At 42.0% G+C, this 13,408-nt stretch overlaps 1 protein-coding gene across 3 annotated transcripts in view; it reads right to left on the bottom strand.

The window, feature by feature from the left end:
• LOC131237058 (uncharacterized) overlaps positions 1-13,408 on the bottom strand; it is a 77,108-nt gene that overhangs the window by 12,202 nt on the left and 51,498 nt on the right. For all 3 annotated transcript variants that reach the window (XR_009167005.1, XR_009167004.1, XM_058234701.1), the window contains exon 12: positions 44-142. Coding sequence is in view for 1 of the 3 variants with exons in the window: in XM_058234701.1 (XP_058090684.1) it covers positions 44-142 (99 nt within the window). In the remaining 2 variants the exon portion in view is untranslated. The remainder of the gene's footprint in view (positions 1-43; positions 143-13,408) is intronic.

Here is a 13,408-nt window from a genome sequence, read left to right as displayed (position 1 = left end):
CCAATTTTAAAGTCTTAACAACCCAACAGGATAAATGCAGAACCTGGTATTCTGACGTTCCTCGAGGAAGAGTCTTCTTCTTTAGCATTTTTCTTTTGTTAACTGCATCAGCTTCAACCATCTCAGCTTCTGTTGGCCATGTCTGATTAAAGAAAACAATACTGTTACTAGAAATTACTTCCATCCAAATAGATTCCCACAAATAAAAATGCACCAATGATAAATGAGTTAACATCCCATGAATATAGCAGAAAGTAAAGTAAATTCTGCAAGGACAGCTGAAACTCCTTTTATAACTGTAAATGCTACAAATGTAGTTGCTCAAAATAGAGTTAAGCCTCATTAAGGGCACATCTCTCCAAAAAAATCATGTACGAAACACGTGATAAGCGAGAGTTAGGCTAAACCTAATGATATATGAAAAGGCAGATATACCATTCAATACTATTTTTTAATTATACAACCACAAATTGTATATTAGTTTTACTGTAGGTGCCAACCTTGAATAGGTGAATTTGGCAGTTCAGGACATCATGAACTCTTCTTTAATTATTCCCATTGGAAAAGAAAGGAGCATTTATAGGAGTATAAGCATCAAGTCAGAGAGAATAACGCGCAATATGGTCATTCAAGCAACCACACTGGTAAAAAAAACCATGTTGAGTTTCTCATGGCTTGAGTCACACTCTGGAAACCATTATGTTTTCAAAATGGTTTCTATAGGACCATCTCTTGTAGTGAGCTAAACCTTGGTATCCCTAACTGGCATTGTTAACAGAAATGTAATGTGCTACCAATGTTATCAAAATCGTAGAATTCATATCGTATCACATGGGTGTACGATTTGAATCGTACACCCAAATCACAAATCCTAAATAATCACACGATTATCATACAAATCGCATGATAATTGTAAGATAATTGTGGACTGCATAAAGGGGCCCAAAAAAGACTTTAAAAAAAATCAATTTATTATTGTTTTTATTCGATTTCTTCCTTTTCTTTGCACCCTTTTGCTCATAAAATATGAAAAAGGCACTCCCCTTTTAAAAATGTCCTATTTTTTCTTTTGAGAGAGAGGAGATTTGGGGAATTTGATTTTCAAAAACCCAAAACAAAGAAATCAAGATATCTTTTGATTCACAATGGGAACTGAATGCCATTTTTTCTAACATGATTCTACACTCAAGAAAGGTACAAAACAAAAATTTTAAGGACTTTTGTAAGTTTTTTATAATAAATTTTTCAAACAGCAACAAAAGAAAACAAAGGAAAAAAGACAAAAATCCTTTACTGTCATGATATGTATACCATATACATTTTCTCAATTGATAATATCATGATATGTTTTACTTTTCGGTACATGATGGTAAATGGACGATTGATGCGTTTTTAATCTTTTATGATTTACTTACATCTTTTCATGTCTTATATATATTAAATCAGAACAAAACTTACCATTTATGATACGATTTGCAATTCGATTCAACCCCTCTTATGACTTGCGATATAATAACGGTTTTGACAACATTGTGTGCTCCTAGCCACAACTAGCCATATTGAGTTTCTCATGGCTTGAGTCACACTCTGGAAACCATTATGTTTTCAAAATGGTTTCTATAGGACCATCTCTTGTAGTGAGCTAAACCTTGGTATTCCCAACTGGCATTGTTAACAGAAATGTGATGTGCTACCCAATTTGGTAGGGTAGGATTTCTTTCTCCCTGCAACATACATGTTTATTTTGGATTTCTATCCACAGCTATGGTTCCCTTGAATTGGTTAATTACCCTTTTTATGTCAATGGTTACCCTGAAATTTGTAATCCATTGACCCCAACAAGAGTACATAGGTATGATTTCTTTGTAATCCAAAATAAACAGAAATGTAATGTATTACCAGCCACAACTAGCCAACTTGGTAAGGTATGATTTCCTTCTCCACATAACATAACAAGTTTATTTTGGATTTCTATCCACATCTATGGTTCCTGATGGGGACATCACGCCCCCCCCCCCCCCCCCCCCCCCCCGCGCAAGGAGGAGGCTGGCCCCACCATCGATCTAGATCGATGACGACATCCAAGGGGGATCCCCTAGCGAGAGGACTGTGTTTTGGTTCATTGGAGTGGACCCGATCGTCATGTGAATCCCACCATGGGATATCATAATCATGTCCCACTATTCGAGATGATCTAATACTTTGAGTTTTGGTCATCATTGTTGTTAGGAATGTCATGAGCGTTTTAGATTGCTTTGATTAGTTGTTATTTGTGATTGCTCCGTCTTTAAGTAATCGGATGCGCACATGGCGCGAGTTTTGAATTATAGGATTTTATTATAAATAGCCACCCCTTGTAGTCTTTTTTTCTCATTGATAATTGGAATAAATTTTTTGTGTTTTCCTGCTTCTCTCTGAGCTGTGAAAACCTAATTGGGTGTGAAACCCTCCCTTCTTCAAAGGGCTACTACCGTGGTGCGAAGCCACACCCATCCCGATTCGCCCCCACCTTTTACCATCCTTATTCATCTTCCCCTACAGTCATTCCACCCGCAAATCCATCGTTATTTTGCAGCCAACCCTTCTCTACAGCAGATTTCAAAAATCTGGCCCTATAGGAGGGCTGAAACTTTGGCGGAGCACCACGCACGGATCAAACGTCGGATCGCGCCGAAACTTGGTGGATGTGTGGCCTAGCCCTAGCCGACCAGACCCAAGATGGCGATTTTTGGGTTCGTGGGCCCCACATACGTGCGGACAGCCACTAGCGCACGTGTGTCAAGCCCTGCACGTTGTCCACACGTGCGGATTGGTTACAGGTCTTCTCTCTCCTCTCTTTCACTCATCTCCCACCTGATTTCCCTAATCCTAAACCTAGATTGTCCTAAATCCCAACTTTTATATCTTTTTCTTCAATCTTAAGGTTCCCCGAATTGAAACCTGTGAATCCATTGGATTGGGGAAATATTTCTGTGCATGTGTGGATGAATTTACTCTCCTTTGAGCATTGTTTGGTCTGTAACTTTAATTGATCCACATCTAAGTAATAGGATGCGCACATGGCGCGAGTTGTGAGGTATAGGAGGAGGAGGGCCCCACCATCGATCTGGATCGATGACGACATCTAAGGGGGATCCCCTAGCTAGAAGACTGTGTTTTGGTTCATTGGAGTAGACCCGATCATCATGTGAATCCCACCATGGGATATCATGATCGTGTCCCACTATTCGAGATGATCTAATACTTTGAGTTTTGGTCATCATTGTTGTTAGGAATGTCATGAACGTTTTAGATTACTTTGATTAGTTGTTATTTGTGATTGCTCCGTCTCTAAGTAATAGGATGCGCACATGGCGCGAGTTTTGAGGTATAGGATTTTATTATAAATAGGCACCCTTTGTAGTCTTTTTTTCTCATTGATAATTGGAATAAATTTTTTGCGTTTTCCTGCTTCTCTCTGAGCTGTGAAAACCTAATTGGGTGTGAAACCCTCCCTTCTTCAAAGGGCTACTACCGTGGTGCAAAGCCACACCCATCCCGATTCGTCCCCACCTTTTATCATCCTTATTCATCTTCCCCTACAGTCATTCCACCCGCAAATCCATCGTTATTTTGCAGTCAACCCTTCTCTACAGCAGATTTCCAAAATCTGGCCTTGTAGGAGGGCTGAAACTTCGGCGGACCACCACGCACGGATCGAACGTCGGATCGCGCCGAAACTTGGTAGATGTGTGGCCCAACCCTAGCCGACCAGACCCAAGATGGCAGTTTTTGGGTTCGTGGGCCCCACACACGTGCGGACAGCCACCAGCACACGTGTGTCAGGCCCTGCACGCTGTCCACACGTGCGGACTGGTTACAGGTCTTCTCTCTCCTCTCTTTCACTCATCTCCCACTTGATTTCCCTAATCCTAAACCCAGATTGTCCTAAATCCCAACTTTTATATCTTTTTCTTCAATCTTAAGGTTCCCCGAATTGAAACCTGTGAATCCATTGGATTGGGGAACTATTTTTGTGCATGTGTGGATGAATTTACTCTCCTTTGAGCATTGTTTGGTCTATAACTTTAACTGATCCACATCTATGGTTCCTGATGGGGACATCACGCGCACACACACTCCCCCCCGCAAGGAAGAGGGCCCCACCATCGATCTAGATCGATGACGACATCCAAGGGGGATCCCCTAGCTAGAGGACTGTGTTTTGGTTCATTGGAGTGGACTCGATCGTCATGTGAATCCCACCATGGGATATCATGATCGTGTCCCACTATTCGAGATGATCTAATACTTTGAGTTTTGGTCATCATTGTTGTTAGGAATGTCATGAACGTTTTAGATTGCTTTGATTAGTTGTTATTTGTGATTGCTTCGTCTCTAAGTAATAGGATGCGTACATGGCGCGAGTTTTAAGGTATAAGATTTTATTATAAATAGGCACCCCTTGTAGTCTTTTTTTCTCATTGATAATTGGAATAAATTTTTTGCATTTTCCTGCTTCTCTCTGAGCTGTGAAAACCTAATTAGTGTGAAACCCTCCCTTCTTCAAAGGGCTACTACCGTAGTGCGAAGCCACACCCATCCCGATTCGCCCCTACCTTTTACCATCCTTATTCATCTTCCCCTACAGTCATTCCACCCGCAAATCGATCGTTATTTTGCAGCCAACCCTTCTCTACAGCAGATTTCCAAAATCTGGCCCTGTAGGAGGGCTGAAACTTCGACGGAGCACCACGCACGGATCGAATGTCAGATCGCACCGAAACTTGGTGGATGTGTGGCCCAACACTAGCCGACCAGACCCAAGATGGCGGTTTTTGGGTTCGTGGGCCCCACACACGTGCGGACAGCCACCAGCGCACGTGTGTCAGGCCCTGCACGTTTTCCACACGTGCGGACTGGCTACAGGTCTTCTCTCTCCTCTCTTTCACTCATCTCCCACCTGATTTCCCTAATCTTAAACCTAGATTGTCCTAAATCCCAACTTTTATATCTTTTTCTTCAATCTTAAGGCTCCCCGAATTGAAACCTGTGAATCCATTGGATTTGGGCAATATTTTTGTGCATGTGTGGATGAATTTACTCTCCTTTGAGCATTGTTTGGTCTCAGAATTTAATTGATTCATCCTAGCATGTGTAGGCTTAGACCCACATAGATTCCCATTTATTGGAGTGCTTGATTTTATGTGGGATGTGGAATTTTGTGTGATTGTTTCAACTAGTATGATCTAAAGCCTAGAATCTTGCATAGCATATTTAAATTTCCATGTCCCGCATCAAATTTGGTATCGAGCTTAGGGTTTTGTAGTGGAATGCATTGCATGTTTAGGGTGTTGTTAAAAGGGTAGCTCTGGCGTTCGGAGAGCCAGATAGTGCAGGAAAGACAAGACGTTATAAATACTCATCACCACCTGAATAAAACACATGAAATGGTAACTCCCAGAATTGAGAATAAAATTTAGCACTGAACTCTTTTTAGAATTAAGTATGCCAAATTGAGTAGCTCATTAGGACTCTCAAAAATGAAACTGTAGCAGATAGGTACTATGTAAGAAAGAGAAACTTAACTTTTAATATCAACAAAATGAATATTTAGAGCACCTATGTAATTTGGGTTAGGAATGATCTCTTAATTTCCATTGAAAGAAGACATTAAGTAAGATCACGGGAATAGGATGTATCACACCGGTAAAAACCTGTTAGTTCTAGGTGAGTCCCAGGAAACATTTAAATGTTCAAGATTTGGTGAGCAAACCAGACCTAGGAAGTTAGAGTATTCCAAGCAACCTTGAGTAACTGGGTACAAACAACCTCCGATTCACAACCCAGAGACAAGGTAAAAGTCGGTTGAGTAGTGGACACTAGGGCTAGGATTTTAAAAAATCATTTATATTGTTTTTATCGATTCTCCTTTTTTGCCCCTTTTGTAAAAATATGAAAAAGACGAAAGCGAGAGAAGCTATCGCGTGGAAATGTCGTATTTTTCCAGTGCGAAAATGAAGATATATTTTGATTCACAATGGAATAGAATGCCATTTTTTCTAACAGGATTCTACACTAAAAAAAATAAAAAAAATTTTAAGGATTTTGTAAGTTTTTTACAATTTTCAAACGAAAAAGAAACAAGGAAAAAGCAAAAACCTTTAGTCATTAACCATATAATTTTCTAATTGATAATTCATTGTTACTGGTCTGTGTAAATGGATTTGATCTTTTAATCTTTTGATTTTTCCTTTTATGTTTTATATATTAACGAACAAACTACCTTTATGAAGATTTCAATTGTTACCCCTTTTGACTTCGTTAAACGTTTGCAACTTTCCCTCCCAACAGCCAATGAGTTTCCATGCTTAGAATTGAAACCATAGTTTTAAAAGGTTTCAAGGCCATCTCTTATATAAACCTGGATTCCCAAGGCTGTTAACGAATGGAGTGTACCCATTTGGTAGGGAGGATTTTCCCGAACAAGTTTATTTGATTTACCACAGCTATGGTTCCTTGAATTGTTAATTACCCTTTTCTCAATGTTACCCTGAAATTTTAATCATGACCCCAACAAAACATGGTTATTTCTTGAATCCAAAATAACAAAATAATGTATCCACAAACTGCCATTGTAAGGTATGATTTCTCTCCGTTACATAAGTTTGTCTATGACTTTAACTGATCCACATCTATGGTTCCTGATGGGGACATCACGCGTACGCCAGAAGAAAGAGGGCCCCACCATCAATCTAGATCGATGACGACATCCAAGGGGGATCCCCTAGCTAGAGGACTGGGTTTTGGTTCATTAGAGTGGACCCGATCGTCATGTGAATCCCACCATGGGATATCATGATCGTGTCCCACTATTCGAGATAATCTAATACTTTGAGTTTTGGTCATCATTGTTGTTAGGAATGTCATGAACGTTTTAGATTGCTTAAATTAGTTGTTATTTGTGATTGCTCCATCTTTAAGTAATCGGATGCGCACATGGCGCGAGTTTTGAGGTATAGGATTTTATTATAAATAGGCACCCCTTGTAGTCTTTTTTTCTCATTGATAATTGGAATAAATTTTTTGCATTTTCCTGCTTCTTTCTGAGCTGTGAAAACCTAATTGGGTGTGAAACCCTCCCTTCTGCAAAAGGCTACTACCGTGGTGCGAAGCCACACCCATCCCGATTCGCCCCTACCTTTTACCATCCTTATTCATCTTCCCCTACAGTCATTCCACCCGCAAACCCATCATTATTTTGCAGCCAACCCTTCTCTACAGCAGATTTCCAAAATCTGGCCCTGTAGGAGGGCTGAAACTTCGACGGAGCACCACGCACGGATCGAATGTCAGATCGCACCGAAACTTGGTGGATGTGTGGCCCAACACTAGCCGACCAGACCCAAGATGGCGGTTTTTGGGTTCGTGGGCCCCACACACGTGCGGACAGCCACCAGCGCACGTGTGTCAGGCCCTGCACGTTTTCCACACGTGCGGACTGGCTACAGGTCTTCTCTCTCCTCTCTTTCACTCATCTCCCACCTGATTTCCCTAATCTTAAACCTAGATTGTCCTAAATCCCAACTTTTATATCTTTTTCTTCAATCTTAAGGCTCCCCGAATTGAAACCTGTGAATCCATTGGATTTGGGCAATATTTTTGTGCATGTGTGGATGAATTTACTCTCCTTTGAGCATTGTTTGGTCTGTAACTTTAATTGATTCAGTCCTAGCATGTGTAGGCTTAGACCCACATAGATTCCCATTTATTGAGTGCTTGACTTTATGTGGGATGTGGAATTTTGTGTGATTGTTTCTGAACTAGTATGATCTAAAGCCTAGAATCTTGCATAGCATATTTAAATTTCCATGTCCTGCATCAAATTTGGTATCAGAGCTTAGGGTTTTGTAGTGGAATGCATTGCATGTTTAGGGCAGTGTTTTAAATAGCGGTAGCGTGTTGCGTAGCGTTCAACCCTCCGTAGCGTGTAGCGAAATAGAGTAGCGTAAGCTACACAATACTTCTATTTTTTAATTTTTTAATATATATATATATAATAAATATTAAATAGTAAGAAGTTGATGGATAGGGTCTTATTATTTTTAAGTTAATACATGTCTCGTGTACAATTTTTTAAGGGCCCGAATTAGGTGGGACTCGGATTGTGAAGTGTAGCACACAAGTGTCAAAGTTTTTTGGGCCCCACCATGATAAATGTTTTATATCCACACCGTCCATCCATTTTGCCAAATAATTTTAGGGCATGAGCCCAAAAATGAGGCAAATCCAAAGCTCAGGTGGACCGCACCATAAGAAACAACAATAATTAAACGTCCACCATTAAAATTTTATTGGGGGCTACAAAAGTTTTAGATCAAGCTGACATGTGTGTTTTCCCTTCATCCATGTCAATGTGACCCAATTAACAGGTTAGATGGAAAATAAACATTACAACGGACCGTGTAACAAAATAGTGCAAGTGCACTGTTCAACGTGCACCGCAGAACACAATAATAATAATAATAATAAGTGCGTGGCAGTGAAACAGCCACGCAGTCTATTCTGAAAATGAAAAAGAAGAGAGGGGGAAACCGAAAGAAAAGAGGGAAAGAAGAGAGAGAGAGAGAGAGAGAGAGAGAGAGAGAGAAAGAGGAAGAATCCCAGCTGCAGTCGCAACCGCAGCAATTCGAGAAGAAGAGGAAGAGGAAGAAGAAGAAGGAGAAGAAGGAAGAGGAGAAGAAGAAAAAAGAAAAAAAAGAAAAAGGAAGGAGCGTACCTATTTTTGTCTCAAGATGAGATTGAATCAGTGAAAACTGCAACTGTTGGTTTGCCTCTGGAAGCAGTTTTTCAAACTCAAGATTGAAAAGTGGGGAGAGGAGCAATGTCAACAGCGTCGGTTTGCGCCTGACAGCAGATTTTCGACGTCAACATTGAAGGGTGGGGAGAGGAGCAGCATCGAATTGGCCCTGTGAGAGAATGTTTGGTCTCCAAATGGAAGGGTGGGGACAGCAGCTGCGTCGGCTGCTTCGGTTTGGGGGTGGAAGCCTTTCGAATTAGGTTTTTTCTTTTTTTAACTTAAGTTTGGCTTGTGGTCTGAGTTCACCACTGTTTCCTGCACTGAAAAAATAAAAAAAAAATACCAAACAGGTAGCGCACCCTACCTGCGCTACACGCTACGTATCCGTAGCGTACGCTACGACCCCTGTAGCGCACGCTACAGGGGAAAAACGCTATTTGTAACGCTACGTAGCGAAATCGCTACGCTACGCTACGTAGCGTACGCTACGGGCGCTACTGAAAACACTGGTTTAGGGTTTGGTCTATTCACATTTAGTTTGCATTAACTCTCATCATAAAGTCTTGTAGAATCATTTAGTCTCATTTAGACGCATATAGTTATGTTAGAGGGTCTTTGAGTTGGGGAGTAGTTGTATGCCCACACGTACTAGTCGTGGTTTTGGTTTGCACCCTACGCTAAACATGGAGCAATTGCAAGAATCAATGGACAACCTACGCCGGCAGTTTAAGTCTTTAGGTAAGCGTTTGGAACAACGTATTGACTATCACCTTGAACAAATTAATGTGCGCGTTACCCAATTAGAGACCTCCGCCCTGGCAAACCCCACCATTGGGGAAGATGCCCAATCTCAGGCAGGTGATCAGGAGGATAGGCCAAGGAATGAAGGTGGCCAAGGAATCGGTTATAAGCGCGCACCTGTGCACCCACCCTGTGAGGGACATCAAGACCACTATGACCCCGATGCGCAACTCCTCAAGAGAGTTAGAGTAGATAGTAGATACCCCCCACGTTTGATGGCCACTTAGACCCTAAAGCTTTTCTAGATTTGTTGGCGGATATGGACCACTATTTTGAGTGGTATGACATGTTGGATGCTCGTCGAGTTCGATTCGCCAAGATGAAGCTTGTGGGCCAAGCAAAGAGGTTTTGGGCTACTGTAGAGCGAAAGAAAGAAAGTACGAGGGAGCTCCCAATAGTCCATTGGGAAGAAATGAAAGAACTCCTAAGGAAAAATACCTCCATTTTTCTTACCATTTGAGGTTGGTTGAGGAATAGCAATCTCTCCAACAGGGTTCCATGAGTGTTGCTGAATACATTGAGAAGTTCGAAGAGTACCTGACCCGTTGTGAAGTTGATGAGGACCCTATACCCACCCTTGCTCGGTTTAAGACAGGCCTCCGTTCTGACATTAGGAGAGAGTTGCTCATCAAGGGCATAAACACTCTTGAACAGATGTATCAAGTAGTGTAGGAGGTCGAGCAATACCTCAAAGCATCTGTGGGAAGGCGGTTTGAGTTTCGTGATTCTGATGCTAAGGTCAACCCTTCTGGGGCTAAGCCTAGCACTGGGTACCAAAACAAACCTTCCAGTAGTTCTCAGTCCAGGCCCAAGGAGGACAAGGGTAAAGAGGTTATCGGGTCTAGCTCGCATGTGAGTGGAGCAACTAGGTGTTTTAGGTGTCAAGGGTTTGGTCACTTTGCCCACTAGTGCGGCACAAGAGAGGGCACCAAGGTGCTCCTTATTGATGAGCAAGTAGTAGTGCCCCCAGAAAGTGACGTTGAGGAGTAGTATGAGCGAGTAGAAACCCCTAATGATGAGGAAGAGGGAGCGCAGGAGTCTGCGACCCTGGCAGTTGTGTGTTGCACCTTTGCAAGCAAAGAATACTGACAATTGGTGTCATAACACGATCTTCCATACCTATGCCAAGTGTGGGGATAAGAGTTGCAAGATGATCGTGGACAGTGGCAGTTGTGCCAATGTGGCATGAACTGGTATGGTGAGCCGTTTGGGCTTAAAGCTTGAAGCTCATCCTCAACCCTATAGAGTGTCTTAGGTTGATGAGACTTCCATTCCAGTCTCCCACCATTGTCTTGTTCCTATTCAGTTTGGATCATATAAAGACACTCTCTGGTGCGATGTTGTTCCCATGAATGTTGGTCATATCATTCTGGGTAGGCCCTGACTCTATGACAGGGATGTTACCATATTTGGTTGTTCAAATGTGTGTACATTCTGGTTTGAGGGCAAGAAGGTCAAGCTAAATCCACTTCCACCCAAGAACACGACTGGAAAGGAGTCCATCATATAGAGTAGTGTGAGCGACTCAAAAGAATTGAAGGTATCAAAGTCCAAGTCTAAGCCTCTCCATATTTTAAATGCCAAGGACTTTCAGCGAGAGACTAAGTCGAACTCGGTAGTGTACGCCCTTGTGGCTAGGGAGAGTGCACCAGAAGCTAGTGTAGAGTTACCCACTGAGGCTATTCCGGTAGTGGATGACTTTCATGATGTCTTTCCTGCGGATCTACCGAATGAGCTTCCCCTTATGAGGGACATACAATACACCATTGATTTAGTCTCCAGGACAACTCTACCAAACCTCCCTCATTACATAATGAACCCAAAGGAGCATGCGGAGTTGAAGAGACAGATTGATGAGCTCCTAGAAAAGGGTTTCATTCGAGAGAGCATAAGCCCGTGTGTCATGGCATATGGAGGATGTGTGTTGATAATAGGGTCATCAACAAAATCACAGTCAAGTATCGGTTTCCCATACCGCATCTTAATAACATGTTGGATATGATGGTCAATGCTAATATCTTTTCAAAAATTGATCTCAAAAGTAATTATCACCAAATCCATGTACGCCCTGGTGATGAGTGGAAGACGGCCTTCAAGACGAAGGATGGGCTATACGAGTGGCTAGTTATGCCTTTGGGGTTGACTAACACCCCAAGTACTTTCATACATGTGATGACCCAAGTGTTGAGGCCCTTCATAGGGAAGTTCCTAGTCCTATACTTTGATGATATATTGATTTATAGCATGACCAAGGAACAACACCTCAACCATTTGAGGCAAGTTTGTGGGATCTTTAGAGCCAAGAAATTGTACGCCAACCTAAAGAAGTGTGCGTTTTTTTCTAGTAGTGTTATCTTCTTAGGTTTTATTGTATCAGCTGAGGGCGTGTCGGCGGATCCCGAGGAGGTCAAAGCCATTGTCAATTGGCCTGAACCCCGCAATATTCACGAGGTGTGCAACTTTCACGACTTAGCCACCTTCTATAGCCAGTTCATTCAAGGCTTCAATTCCATTATGGCTCCCATCACGGATTGCATAAAAAAAAAGAGAGTTTCAATGGACAAAGGCAGCCTCGAAAGCATTCAAGGAGATAAAGGTCAGAATGACCGAAGCTCCAGTCACGCGACTTCCGGATTATTCAAAAGTTTTTGAAGTCGCATGTGACGTGTCAGGAGTCGGCATAGGAGTACTTAGTCTGGAAGAGCACCTTGTCGCCTTTTTTAGTGAGAAACTAAATGAGGCAAAACAAAAATACTCCACCTATAACAAAGAATTCTATGCGGTAGTGCAATCACTGCACCACTGGCGTCATTATATATTGCCGCAAGAATTCATCTTGTTCTCAGATCACGAGGCCTTGAGATATCTGAACTCTCAGAAGAAATTAAACCCTAGGCACGCCAAGTGGGTACAATTCCTTCAAGAGTACACTTTTGTGCTTAAGCACAAGGACGGTGTAGAGAATAAGCCTGCCGACGTGTTGAGTCATTGAGTCGCATTATTCAATTCCATGAGTATCGAAGTCACGAGCCTCGAGCGCATCAAAGAAGATTATTCTGAGTGCCCAGATTTTGGAGTTGAGTACGAATCGTTGATAGGGAGTCCGTCAGGAGCTACCAATGAGTACTTGATTTTGGACGGATATTTATTTAGGAGTAACCGCTTGTGTGCATACCTTGCACCTCCCTCCGCAATTTTCTTGTCTGAGAGTTACATTCAGGAGAGGTCGCGGGTCATTTTACTCAAAACAAGACCATTGCCCTAGTAGAGGATAGGTTCTATTGGCCAAGTCTCTAGCAAGACGTGGCCAAAATTTTAGGGCAGTGTCGTACTTGTCAGCTAGCAAAGCAGAACACAGGACCATACACACCTTTGCCAGTTCCATTCGCCCCGTGGCAGGACATCAGTATGGACATCGTGCTCGGACTCTCCAAGACTATTCAGAAACACGATTCCATATTTGTTGTCATGAACTGTTTCCAGTGTTCGTAATATCGATACTATCGGCCGATATTATCGTTATTACTAGCCAACGAAACGAAACCCGTCGTAAACCCCTTGGAAATTTAAAAAAAAATATAGATTTCTATGTATCGTGCGATATATCGCACCATATCGCACAATTTTTTGCGATATCACCAAAAAAAATCGAAAAAAAATAGGAAAAATCATTCAATCCAGAGGATTTTGGTACCTTTAGAAGAACATTACCTGATTGGAAGCAGAATTTGGTGGGCCACACGATCGATCCATAGTGGTGCGTCGTAAGCTCCACGAAATCTCGATTTCCCTTGATTTTCTTCGAATAGATGTTCCATTTACATTGTA

Source organism: Magnolia sinica, chromosome 2 (genome assembly GCF_029962835.1).
Source record: "Magnolia sinica isolate HGM2019 chromosome 2, MsV1, whole genome shotgun sequence".
Lineage (NCBI taxonomy): Eukaryota > Viridiplantae > Streptophyta > Magnoliopsida > Magnoliales > Magnoliaceae > Magnolia > Magnolia sinica.
The sequence above is the reverse complement of the archived record's forward strand: the minus strand, read 5'-3'. Positions and strand labels throughout refer to the sequence as shown.